Source organism: Centruroides sculpturatus, unplaced genomic scaffold, assembly GCF_000671375.1.
Source record: "Centruroides sculpturatus isolate CEXI.00-Female unplaced genomic scaffold, Cexi_2.0 scaffold1501, whole genome shotgun sequence".
NCBI classification, from domain to species: domain Eukaryota; kingdom Metazoa; phylum Arthropoda; class Arachnida; order Scorpiones; family Buthidae; genus Centruroides; species Centruroides sculpturatus.
Genome location: NW_019385949.1, coordinates 172,889 through 186,844, shown reverse-complemented (window position 1 = coordinate 186,844; position 13,956 = coordinate 172,889). Strand labels below are relative to the sequence as shown.

The window sequence follows — 13,956 nt, the reverse complement described above, 5'->3', positions numbered from 1 at the left end:
GTAATTTATTCAAAAAATTAATTTTGTGATCTGAAATAATTCCATTCAACAAATTTTTATTTGAAATTTACTCATGAAATTAATTTTGTGATCAGTATGTGTCAAACCACTACTACTAATAGACGAATAACTTCAGAAAATGGAGACATCGTTTAAACCCTGTTTACGACGTTTGAACACGTCCATACGAGAAATTTAAATATCTAAATAGTATTTTTTGGGAAATTTAAGTGATGGCTATACTCACAAATAAAGGTACATCAAAAAGTCTTTTCCCTACTGGTAATTTTTTAGTAACAGACGAATAACTTCAGGAAATCGAAACAACGTTTAAATCTGGTTCTTGACGTTTGATCGCGTCCAGACGAAAAATGTAAATATCTACATAGAATTTTTTGGTAAATTTAAGTGAAGGCTATACTCTCAAAGGTACGTCAAAAAGTCTTTTTCCTACTGATAACTTTTTCGGTAATAGGCGAATAACTGTTTCTAATAGGTGTCTATTACTGTTTCTTTCTATTAGTAACAGTTTATTACTGTAAATAAACTGTTATTAATAGGGAAAAATTATTAATACAAAAAAGGTTTTTTTACGTTTCTACTATAATGACAATATCTTACATTTTGTTTCATATAAACATTTGGTCTGTCGAGGGATGGTGGTGTAGCGGATGTATAGTTGATTTTTTATGGATTGAAAACTTTGAAAACCTTTTACTACTACATTAGTTTTACACCTTTTGGATTTAATTTTTATTAACAGGCAAGCTGCAAAACCCTTCGCTGGGTTTTTATTTGTTCGTACATTTGTATGTAATATAGTTTTTGTTTTTTATATATAAAAGACTGTTTTTCTAAGTAATCTAGAATCTAGCTGCAAGGACCCGCTTCGCTGGGCAAAAAGTAACGATAGTGAAGATTAAGATAATTACATTATAGCCAATCTTACCCGTTTTCATAGAATGCAAGAATTAGGTCCCCCGTTTCCAGACTAATTAGACAATTTTTACGTTTAGTCAAACGAACTATTTTAAACGTTTCTGGAACGTTTACAATCGTTCTATAATCGAACCAATATTCGAATTTTATGTTCGAATTTGTTCGAATTAAATTCCCAGAAAAGAAAGCCACTTTCAACCACTTTCAGTCTCATATCTCCCTCACCCTTATAGCTATCGAGACACAACCACCCCTATGCACGAATGGAGACTTGGGGCTATCACCACATACAAACACCATTCACGTGCGATGTGTAGTTTTGGCAAAAAAGTGAAATAAAGGGACATACATGTCTATATATATATATATATATATATATATAGATTGAATACGCTCGAGCAAGTGAGTTAGCCTTTTAATTTCATTCCTTATAATGGAGGATTATAAGTGTGCCTTAACGAAAAAGAATGTTTTCAATTTCAACACTATCAAGCTTAAGGAGAGGATAGGTTTTGGTATTCACGTCGCAGACGATACTTGAATACAACTGTTCCGAACTAAAATTAAATATCTTAGAGTTGAATTACATGATGTAAAGTACTTTACGAGATTTTTTTCTCAATATAACGATATGGACATTGAAATGTATGTAGAGGAACAGAAATCTATTGAGGAGACTTTTGAAGATCTCTGGTTAACAGTCGAACGGAAGAACTCTAAGCAAGGAATGATTGCCAAAAGTGACGCCCATAGTTTAAAATCACAGGTTTCGGATGTAAAACGTCCCGAAATTTTTTTTCCGGCTTTTAGTGGAAATGTTGAAGACTGGTTATCGTTTTAGGATCTGTTTAAGGCTAGTTTGGACAATATTTCTAATCTGTCGAATTGTCAGAAGTTGCAATATTTAAAATCATCCTGTAGAGGTTACGCTTTGAAAATTATCCAGTTACTTCCGATATTGGATTCTAACTATAAATCTGCAATGGAACTCTTACGAGAGCGAATTTCTAATAAACGTGAATTGTTAAATGCTTTGATTAAGAAATTAATAAACATCCCGAGTAATACTGGTTCATCTCAGTCTATATTACAAGCTTTGGATATTCCAAATGAATTCATCCGATCGTTGAGTGTTTATGATCAGGATATTACCGTGTTTTCTGATGTGTTAATAGTTTACTTAACTTACGGAAAAGTTCGATAAAAATATTAGGAGTTGGTAGGAACGTACCCTAAAGCAAAATGAGCTAGGCACGCTGGAGACTTTGTTTACTTTCTTGAAGGATCATGCGAGAACCCTTCAAACCATCAAGTTACCATCTAAGGGCAAGAGAAGTGTTTCACTTCCAAAGGTGATATCGTTGGTATCTGGTAGTAATGCTTGCTTTCTTTGTAAGAATGAGCACTCATTATCTAAGTATTCAAGGTTCATGCAGTTAAGCACTCAGAAAAGGTAAGAGAGATAGATATGGTAAGAAAGAATAGACTATGCTTTAATTGCCTTACTGGTCGACACCAAGCTGAAACCTGCGTGAGTTTAAATAGATGCAGAATGTGTGGTAAATTAATCATACCATGTTACATATCGATAGGGATTCTGAAGTGCCTTCACCCCTGAAACCTGGGAAGGTATTTAGTCCACCCTTGACTGGTGATCCTACCTTCTAATCGATGCCATATGATTTACCAAATCCAAGTACCACTACTTGTGCTGGATTTTTAATTCTTCAAGTGTAACTGGAATAGGTCGTAAAGGAAATAGAGTTGAACTTTACCCCTTATTTAGTTCCGACTTGAAATTTAGTACAAAGGCATTCGTGATTTAAAAAAATAACGTTGGATATTCCTAATGTTTCTCTCTCTTCACATTTTCTGAACAATTTTGATGATGTAGTTCTGGTTGCCCCCTTCTTTTTTTGAAACAAGACCAGTTGACATTCTACTGGGTGTTAATGGTTATTTTACAATGTTAAAAAAAGATATAATAAGGAGAAAGGAGACACTGCCGTTTGCTGTTTTCACCAAACTCGGATGGATTATTGCTGAACTACCTTTCTCAATACCATAAACCAACCTACATTCTACGTGAATAATATTCAACTGACCACTAAACAGTTAGTTGAGAAATTTTGCGCATTGGACTCTGTCCCAGAGGTAAGGAGAATGTCTAAGTTAGATCAAGAATATGAAAATCATTTTCGGAATACTCATTACCGGGATAAGAGTGGATGTTATGTGGTGAGACTTCTCTTTAAACAGAATCCATCGTGTTTGGGCGATACTAAGGAGTTAGCATTACAACGATTTAAGGCTTTAGAATACAAACTCGATAGAACACGTATAGGGAGTTCATGCGAGAATACGTAGACCTAGGCCACATGGAACTAATTGATCAGTCAGGCTCACGTGGGTATTTCCTGTTATATTCCGCATCATCCAGTTATGAAGGAATCTATAACAACTACAAAGCTACGTGTGGTCTTTAATGCATCGACGAAGTCTTCTTCAGGAGTGTCATTGAATGATATTTTAATGGTTGGCCCTAGGATTCAACAAGAGTTATTCTTAATTTTGATGAAGTTTAAAACGTTTCCCATCGTCATTACTGCTGATATAATGATGTTTAGACAAATGTTGATTAACGAAACGGATAGAGATTTTCAAAGAGTGTTTTGGAGAAATGACGCTAGTGATCCAATTCAAGAATATATACTTGTTACAGTTACCTACGGCACAACCCCAGCACCCTTTCTGGCTACAAGGACGCTTCATCAACTTGCGGAAGACGAGGGAGACAATTTTCCCCTTTCCTCTAAAGTTATTATAAGAGATTTTTATGTAGATGACTTGTTATCAGATGCACAAAGCATAGAGAAGTGTAAGACGATAGTCAACCAATTAACAGACTTGATGACTAAAGGATGATTTGTATTATGCAAATGGACTTCAAATGACACTCTGGTACTAGAGAAGATACCTAATGAATTAAGAGACTCTTCTGAGTAGGTAAAGCTTCAAGAGGATATGGAATTAAGATCTTAAGAATCAGTTGGATTCCTCAGGAGGATTGTTTTAGATTTTCCATTCCATACTCAGATGAGAAAGTAGGCTATACCAAAAGAGAAGTATTTTCGAATTTAGTAACAATGTCAAGTAATTGTGACGTAAAGGCACTCTACTAACATCCAAAACCAAGGTTGCTCCTCTCAAAGTACAGTACAATCTCTTCCCAGGCTGGAACTTTGTGCTGCAGTCCTATTGGCTAATTTATTGCAAACTGTATTGAAATATTTTGATGTTTCCATACTTGACATATTAGAATGGTCATATTCCACCGTTGTATTAGCATGGATCTCGTCTGAATCTTTTCGTTGGGTACCATTTATTGCCAATAGAGTCGAGAAAATACACACTATTCCTACCGTGAAGTGGCAACATGTTGGTGGAAGTCATAATCCTGCGGACTGTGCAACAAGAGGATTTTTTCCCTCTGAATTATTTAACTGTGAGATTTGGTTCCATGGACCAAAATGGTTAAGACAGAATAATCCTAAACTTTGGTCTGAAAATGAGAAATCTGTTCTTGATAATGAGGAAGTACACCTTGAAGCAGTGGCGTAGCGTGGGTGTCAGCCGCCCGGGGCGGAGGAAAATTTCGCCCCCCCCCCTTATTTAGGTATTTCAATTTAAAAGACTAAAATTCAGTTTCGTCACAAAATAAGTAATGAAAAATTTCGTGCTAGTGTTGCGACCTTTTTAAAATCGCTGACCCGGACTGCAGGTGAGGTTTGTTCGAACAGAAGTTCCTGACGCATGCTTATGTCATTTTGCGATGCGAAGAATAATGTGCAGTGCATGCTGGTTCTAAATCAGTTACAGTTAGCGACTAGAAATACTTGGATAGGTTGACAGGTTGCGCACGACATCTCCGGACAGCGAGTCGATTCCCGGACTGTCAGGATGGTAACACTATTTCGTGCTCATTTTAATCGGTCCGAATCGTAGGTGAACGAAAATATGAAATAAAATAGTTCAAATTCTTAAAGATATTATTATTATTTATTGTGAAATTTTGTCGCCCCTAAAACGTAATTTTGCGCCCCCTAAAAAGTGCAGCCCGGGGCGGGCCGCCCCTGCCTCCCCCACTACGCTACGCTACTACCTTGAGGAAAGGAAAACATACACGACGGTAACCTGTAAAGTTGAAGAAAATGGGATTTTTAAAAGGTTTTCTTCATAGTCACGATTATGTCGCGTCGTATCCTTATGTTTGAGGTTCCTGTAGAATTGCTGCAACCCTCCAGTGGAACGTTTAAATGGTTTTCTATCAGTGAGCTAAACGCAGCCATTATGACAATAATTAAGAATGTTCAACAATCATATTTTACTGAGATGTCTTGTTTAAGATTAGGAAAGGAGTTTAACGTTCCTAGTAGAATAATTTAATTGGTCCCCTTTTTGGATGTTAAAGGCGTTATCCGTGTGGGAGGTCGGATTAAGAATACCAATATTCCTGAAACTCGACATCCAGTCCTGCTTCCCTCTAAGAATCATATCACAAATCTTATCATAACTTACTATCACCGTCTTCACCTACATGCTAACCAAGAGTTGCTGTTGAATGTCCTTAGAATGCAGTTTTGGTTATTGGCCGGAAGAAGTGTAGTTTGTAATATTATGCATAGGAGTGTCACCTGTGTAAGAACGAAGAGTAGAACTGCCTCTCAACTGATAGGTAATTTACCAGCCCCTAGAATTCAACCCAGTAGGCCCTTCATTGTTACTGGATTAGTTTATGCTGATTTTTATTTGTTTAAATTACGAGGTGGAAGAGATGTTAGGTCTTCAAAGTGCTATGTTGCTATATTTGTATGTTTTTCCACAAACGCTGTCTACCTTGAGTTAATCAGTGACTTATCTACACCAACGTTTATCGCTGCTCTGAAGAGATTTATTGCACGTCGTGGAAAACCCGTTAAAATTATAAGTGACTGTGCCTCCAACTTCAAAAGGGCCAGTAAAGAATTGAAGAAAGTTTATAAAAATGTGTCACTTATAGACAAGAGTATTGGCTCATTTCACCACCAGTGAGGGCATCTCATTTTGCCGCACCTCATTTTGGAGGAATTTGGGAAACTGCCGTAAAATCTATAATGTTCCATTTAAGGAGATCAATAGGATCTACATTGTTAACGTACGAAGAGTTTGTAACGTTGTTAACACAGGTGAAAGCATGCTTAAACTCCCGCCCCCTTTGTCCAATGTCAAGTGATCCCAATGACTTGCAGGTATTAACACCTGGTCATTTTCTAGTAGATGCACCCTTGATTGCTATCCCAGAACTTGATGTGAGTGATACAGCTTTTTCTAGATTGAAACGTTGGACCTAGTACAACAAACAGTCTCACACTTCTGGAGACGGTGGAATGCAGAGTATTTGATAACTCACCAATAACGTCGTAAGTGGCATCATTCCTCACCAAATTTGGAAATTAGTGACCTCGTGTTATTAAAAAATGAACAGCTTCTTCCAAACCGGAAATTTGGTCGTGTTACACAGATCCATCTTGGAAGTGATAGTCCCGTAAGAGTTGTTACAGTATTTACATCTACTGGAAAGCTAAGGAGGCCAGTTAGAAAATTGTGTCCATTACCCAATGTAAGGTTTGCCGACTTTACGGGGAGTACAATTTATCCCGCGTCAGAATGAGCCTAAGGGAAACCGCGTATGTGGGCGGTAGCGAAGGAGGCAAATGAAGAACAAGAGAAAAACCGTTTATTTGTTCGAATTCATGCTAACATCGATATTACACAATTCTAAAGTCTCGGCGTTCCTTCGAAACGGTGAGAGTTCGGGTGATCGGTCGTAGCCCGGGCGGACGAAAAGGATCGCAGGACGATGCAGATGTTCGGTGTTAAGCTGCAGCGTCCTAGGTGATCGGCGGTAGCACGACACAATAAAGGAAAACTGTAAGCTTAATCCAGAGGCTTCAAGGTCGAAGACTCTTCTTCGACCTTAAAGTTCCAATTTTTATAGTTTTTCCCTCACTAATCGCATTTCGGATTGGTTTGTCGTCCCATTCCTCGCTTCCCGATTGGTCTTTCTTTTGTCTCCAGGTGCGACACGAAACCTTTTCGGGTTGCGGGAAAGGTCCGATTCGAGATGTCCATTTGATACCTTTTTGTCGACTCTTCTCGACGACTGTTTATAAAACAATAACACCTGCACTCATAACTCAGGCCGGTGTTTATACCATTTTTTTGACGTCTAAGAATTTAACGATCATTTTCATCTTTCATCTATCAAAAATTCCTCTTTTTTGTTCGAAAAGGTTTATCTCGGCCAACATTTTATAGACTCGCGAGTCAATGATCTACCTGTTTATAAGCGCTCATGGTGGAGTTTGTCTTCCGCTAAGATCTTGACAGATGGTTTGACACACACTCGAACAGTTCCGAGTCTCGTTGTTTACATCTTCTGTCGCGAAAGAAATTCGCGGTTTACTCGAGTTTGAACCTCGTCTGGGAACCCACACCAGTAATAATTAGGTTATTAAGATTCGAATAATTGTCGGTTTACTCCAGCTACTAAAGGTGTAATTGATACCTTGCAGGTGTCAAGACTGGGGATAATGTGTAAACTATTACTTATTATTAGGGGAAAGTGGGGCAAGATGAGAACGTTAACATTTGAAAAGTCATAAGATGGCAACCACTTTGATGAAAACAATAATTTTTTATTCTCAGGAACTTCGACATGTGGTAATATATAATACAAAATTTAATTTTTGAAAAACGTTTTTAAAAACAAGAAAATTTAATATTTTAAAATTACATGTAAATGCACCATCTTGCCCCACCCGTGGGGTAGGATGGGGATATTATTTTCATATACAAGAAGGACAAATTAAAATGGTTAAACTGTCGTTTTCTTCAATATTGGCGCAAGAACAGTGTGCCCATTTATCACAACGTCTCTGCAGCAATAAAGTCTGCCTCCAAAAATACTTCTGGATTCACAGGCCATATTCATGGTCAACCTGGGGCTAGACGGGTACCCCATCATACTTACTTTTCATACTGACCGCAAACACGGGTAAATTTCATTTCAGAACTAAACAATTACAGTTTTAAAGGTTACTTCGAATATCATAATATCTTCATGTAAAAAGTAATGTCAAATTTCACAATGATACTTACTTTGTAGAAACTTTTTAGCGGGCGTAAAATTAGATGAAGTATTGCTGAAACATAAAAAAAGTCTTATTTCCAAACAAAGAGAGCGATTCGAACGTTGTCTCGTCCCGTGATCCCTTTTGAAGTTGACATTTAGTTCCCCAAATAATAGCTAGATAAAATCACATTAACAACAAATAAATAGACGTCCCTGTTTTACCCCATGACACCATCTTGCACCACCTTCCTCTATAATTCGGAAAATTTATATTTTATTTTTATTGTTAGAGGGCGTTTTTTCGGTGAGTCGTCTTCGACTGTTGTCGCCATCTTGTTTAGTGAATCGGGTTCAAGGGAAATTCGAATCGTATTGCCTGAATGATTTAAGGGAATTTAAATCAATAAATATCATTTTATTGTGCAATTTTTGTGAGTCCATTCAAAAAGTAAACAAGTTGTGCTAGACAAATACGCATATTTTGAACGATCTTAAGACCTAAGCCAGAATGTGAGGCCCCGGAAATAGCCCCCCAAAAGGAAAGATATGAAAAAAATTTGTTAAGTTAAATCGTCAAGAAAGCAAATTATATAAGTGTCGAAACGACGACACCGGACTTTGACATCAGCGCTCATAAAAAATAACGGGAAAAACAAAATTTTAAATATAAAAGAAGAAAATTTAAAATATTAAAGTTAAGACGCAGTTTAGAAAGCAAACCGAAACTAGAAAAAATATCAAAATGAGCGTAGGTGTCATAGTTAACAATTAAACGCGATCAGAGTCTAAAAGATGGTGTCGGATAAACCATCTCCAGCCGACCTTTCCCGCGAACTTTACGAAGCTCCATTTACACCTGGAGACAGGTGGAAGACCAATTAAAAAACGATGATGTAAAGTCTGTCCAATTAGCAAAAAGCCAACATCGAAAAACGGATAAAAGCACCAATTCCAAGGACAACGGGACTTCCACTAAGCTTCCACTAAGACTTCCACTAGACTTCTGTTGTGTTCGTGTATCTCCGTTTTTTTTTTCATGCCTCTTTTCATCTTTTGTGCATCGACTTTCGAGTCTTCGAACTTTCTGCTCAACACTGTCCAGAGGCCCCTACCACGCTGGACCGGATCGCCGTCGAAAGTTCCTACAACACAGGACCAGATCGCATCTATCTAAAAACCTTTCCGACGGAAAAATTTTTGTAAGCATTTTCGCTCGAGAATAAACCCTGAATACACGGTTTGCCTCTGTAAAACACTTGTCTTTTGCTGCCTGATAAAACCGCCACCCACATACGCGTAGACCTTAGACTAGTGGTTCTTAACCTGTGGTCCGTGGACTACTGGTGGTCCCTGAAAGCATCCGAAGTGGTCCGCGAAAGTTATACCAAATTTATTAAATAAATGACGACGCGTTGATGACAATGCGCAGTACGTCAAGGTTAGAGCCGATAGCGGACTGGGCTAGGGTATGGTACGCGGTCAGAAAAATATGAAACTGGAAGTCACTAGCAATAAATTTGCATTTGAAGATAAAATCAGTACGTTTATTGCTAAAATCGACCAATGGATCAGCAAAGTCGAAAGAGAGAATTTTTCTGCGTTTGATACATTGAACCCAATTATTGTTTGACAGTGTGCTGAGATTAAAAGACAAATACAAAAGAAAATTACATTCCATTTGCAAAGCTTGAAAAATGAATTCAATCGCTATTTTCCTGACTGCAAGGACAAAGGTATTCGGAAACTGATTTGCAATCCTTTCATAATCAACATTTCTGAGGTGCCGGATGAAATACAAGAAGAGTTAATTGAAATGCAACATGATAGTAACTGCAAGGATATGTGACAATGCCGAAGGGTCCCCTCTATACTTCGGCATCACAGGACCGAAGGGTAGACATTGCGTCGGCGAAGACGGCAATGACAAATTTATCAGGACTGACACCACTGTGTCTTCTGGGTAGACACAGAGACCGTTACGTTCGAATTTACACGCGAGCAGTCGCGTATGTGGACTCTTGGACTCGGGATGGAGACCAATTAAGCTAAAGAAGTGCGCTTTACAATTCGATTATAGAAATTAATATCCGTTTATTGATTATATAGGCCTAAACTAGTTACACTTATGCTTGTAGAGAGAGAGTTTACAATTGTTCGCGCATGGTATTTACCTGAAGATCGCTTTCTTGAATTGGGTCCTTTTTCCGGTGAAGACATGTTCTTGGTGGGTACTTGGACTCATCGGCGGTTAAGCTTCTGATCACTGGCTATTGGAGGAGCATCGGCGGTAAAATGTATCCGAGTGTACACACACGATCAACCTTCGAGGACGCGAACTCTTCTGTCGGGCGAACTCCCTGTCGCGTCATCGAACCTTCTCCTTTATTTGGGGGTCCTCCCCCTCGCAATTCTTGTCCTTTTTTTTGGTAAAATCGTTCTTCACATCCAATGGCGATTTTTCGCGTTTGATTCCTAGTGACACATTCGATGTGTCACTCAAACAGGGAAGTAAGTCCGTGGGAAAGGATATAATCATATCCGTAGCGATCTTTTTTTTTCGGACGAAATTTTTGAATAAAATTTTCTTTTCAAGTTCGGTCTCTCACAGATACATTCGAGACAGGAATTAATCTTAAAGATTTTTGGAGCCGAAAAGCTATTGCTTCCCCTAAAATTCGAGAAATTGCTTTACAGTGCCTAACTTTATTTTCAACCACATTTATGCGAGCAAGGATTCTCAGTGCTTTTGATAATTAAAAATAAACATCGAAATCGGTTGGATGGCAGTGCCGACATGCATTTCCTTTGAGTAGCACTGAACCAAGAATTCAGCAGTTGGTAAACAGCATGCAGTCACAAAAATCGCACTAAAATAATGTAATTAATGTAACACTTTCGCAAATAATATAATACTCTTAATTTCGAATAATTTTCTACGTGTTTAATTTATAGAACAACTTTATAAGAACCTATGTTACTGCCAAACAGCTCGTGGTCCATGACAAGACAAAAATTTTGATAAATGGTCCCTCATCACTAAAAGGTTAAGAACCACTGCCTTAGACCATCCCGACGGTAGGGAATAAAAATCTCCCCCAATCGGCATTCTTACAAGAACTATTCGTCGCAATGAAGACTATGAAATTTGTTTAATACTTCTATTTAGCGATATACAAAACATAGTTCTTACAATAAGTTCTTATCGAAAAATCCATATCTGAATACTAGGGAATTAATTTTCGGTTTGTTTTAGAGCTCTGAAAAGAGAGAAATTGTGTACTAGTTCTAGATTATAGAAAATTCAAACAAAATAACAATTTTAACAATTTCATTTTGTTCCAGTTCTATCTATCTAAAGATCTTCCATATGGAACCCATCAAGTCTGTGTATATACTTCTATACTTTCACTTTTTACTATTCTTTTAAAGAATGGATTTTTTCACAGATGTAGCGAATGCATACTTGTATAAAATGTAAAATACTTAAGAATCTATTCTAAGATATTCTTTATTTGTCTATATATGTATAGTTATTAACAATTTCTGTTCTGTTGACATTTGGCACTCGCAGATCGAAAACGTAGTATCCGTAAGTGCTTATTGAACAAATCTGAATTGCGCAGCATACGATGTTAAGGAATATTCCTGGTTTCACCTGTAATTTATCAATTAATATTCACGTATTTAGTATCGATAAGTCATAAAACTAAAAATAATAAATAACTTATTAAGCGTACCAAGTCGATAATCTTCATATTACCCGTTTCATAAGCAATTGCGCTAGAAGGACTTCCTATCGGTAGCATAAACGAAAACGAAGCGCATATTGCTAAAGGCATCATCAAGTATAACGGATGTACTTTAATCACAATAGCCTAAAATCAGTTTACTTTATTAATTAATTTTGTTAACAAACCGAATTTTCATTAAATTCAATCATAAATGTTAGAGAAGACAAAGTTTTATAAAATAAATTTTCACGAAAACAAAAACAATCCTTACATTACATGTCAAGCAATGAAACCTGAACTTTCAGAGATTAAAAGAAGGTTCTCCTACATGATTAATTGAGGAAACAATCAAAAAATATCTTTCTTCGCTCAGTTGCCTAATCTAAATTAATAAAGGTAATCCTATTCATTACCTTTCAAGGCTAGTTTACTGTGAGTTTAACAAAGATTAAGCAGATATTGTAAAATATATGTTTAACGTTATAACGTTATTCGGGGATACAGAGTTTAATATATACAAAGTGATTCAAAGACACGTAAGCATATAATTCGCTTTATTATGGAATCAAGTCCTAGAATACGATCAATATCGATAAAATAAACGTGAATTGACAAAAACAAATACATCTTAATATGTATGATGTAATGCACACAGAAGCATTGTAAATATTGTACGTCCCTTTAGATATAGGCCTATAGAGACGTCGAATTATCTTGTATAAACAAATATAATCGTTTAAGTTATAATATTAGTTTTGTAACTGTTAAATGAAATCCTTTCCGTGTATTGTTAGCTTATTCAATAGAGATATATTTCAACTTTCTGTCATGGAGTTTGTTTTAAAAATGAAAGTAAACCGAAATTTAAAAAAATATACTTATTATTGATATATACCAGTTTGTTGGCTACGGGAAGGAGAAGAGTGGCAGTTGAGCTGTTGGTCATCACTTCTGTCAGAATGGAAGTCATAATACAAAGAAAGCTTACAATTACCACAGGCGACAAAGGTGGTAAGTATGCCAACTGAAGAGCAATCCAGTTTGTCAGTTTCGACTTCTGTAATGATTTATTTTTAATTACATTTTATTTTTAATATTATTAAACAAATTAAATAATCGACGACCTTGGCTCCTTCTGCTATGGCAAATCCTCCACCAAAAATTAACAATATACCCCACGCTACTTTCTTCTGAGCAGTTTTCCAGTTGAGAAGCCTCTTCCTCCAATCGAGTTGAAAAGGATTTGCAGGAATAATAAACATCAAAATGGAAGCTGCCATGGCCGGAGTAGAGTTACTAATTTTTCTGCAATTCAAAATAATGATTCAAACGCATTGCAACAAGTGAGCATTGTGGAAAAAATGAATTAAAAATTTACAGACATGTTAGAGCATAATACAGAGGCCCAACCTCGCATAAAATTCGGACTTCGAAACATCCAACTCGCAACCAGCAATAATGTCACCATTACTACTGCCAGTTCGTGGAAACTAATGAAAAATGAAATTAAAAGTAATAACTCGAGATGAAATCACAAACATCTAAAAAATATTACAATTAACCTGTGTATGTCGTTAATCACCTGTGATATATTTGACAATTTAAGTTTAATAAAATGCGGTCCTTTCGGCCCTCAAATTTATTTTGTTTTTTTTATGATTTTTGGAATGTTTTTTAAGTCTCCAAATTTTTTCAAAAATTTTTACCCGCGCAAAAAACTTTTATCGCGATTTTAGTTAGCCTTTGATAAGGCTCGATTAAGGCTTAATTGTTTTTAATGGGATTTTTTTATTAAAATTAATTAATCGTTCTAAAGTTGTAGTACATGGATTTGACTTCGGTAAAGTTAAAGCTACTTTCTGATATAAACAAAACACCAAACTTTTGCTGAGCTTATTATTATTTTAAATTCAAACGTTTTCAGCCCAATTACAATAGGCCATCTTCAAGAACTATTCGAATACAACTTTCGAATAAATTTTAAATTTAAACTTTTAACATAAACTGTAACTATTAACTATTTAACATATTTTTAAATATCACTGTAAACCATTAAATATTTAACTAAAAAATTTTAACATATTATATGATAAACATAAATAATATAAAAAA

General features: G+C 36.3%; 2 protein-coding genes and 1 pseudogene across 2 annotated transcripts in view; 2 read left to right on the top strand and 1 right to left on the bottom strand.

Moving 5' to 3' along the window:
• Positions 1-1,570: 1,570 nt before the first annotated feature.
• On the top strand, positions 1,571-2,607 carry LOC111612766 (annotated as a pseudogene).
• A 774-nt stretch (positions 2,608-3,381) lies between these two features.
• Positions 3,382-6,030, top strand: LOC111612765. The gene is made up of 2 exons (XM_023354018.1): positions 3,382-3,817; positions 5,411-6,030. Exons 1-2 carry the CDS (start codon positions 3,382-3,384, stop codon positions 6,028-6,030), a joined length of 1,056 nt encoding a protein of 351 aa, XP_023209786.1.
• A 5,591-nt stretch (positions 6,031-11,621) lies between these two features.
• The window catches only part of LOC111612764 (solute carrier family 13 member 5-like), a 28,736-nt gene continuing 26,401 nt past the window's right edge, over positions 11,622-13,956 (bottom strand). Inside the window, exons 12-16 of the mRNA XM_023354017.1 lie at positions 13,227-13,334; positions 12,969-13,149; positions 12,740-12,901; positions 11,851-11,988; positions 11,622-11,768 (exon numbers count right to left, since the gene is read on the bottom strand). Coding sequence (XP_023209785.1) covers positions 11,622-11,768; positions 11,851-11,988; positions 12,740-12,901; positions 12,969-13,149; positions 13,227-13,334 — 736 coding nt within the window. The remainder of the gene's footprint in view (positions 11,769-11,850; positions 11,989-12,739; positions 12,902-12,968; positions 13,150-13,226; positions 13,335-13,956) is intronic.

Coding starts and splice junctions, on each gene's coding strand:
- LOC111612765 (XM_023354018.1), top strand. CDS start 3,382: ATGAAGGAATCTATAACAACTACAAAGCTACGTGTGGTCTTTAATGCA. Junction 3,818..5,410: donor TGCACAAAGCATAGAGAAGT/GTAAGACGATAG, acceptor TGGATGTTAAAG/GCGTTATCCGTGTGGGAGGT.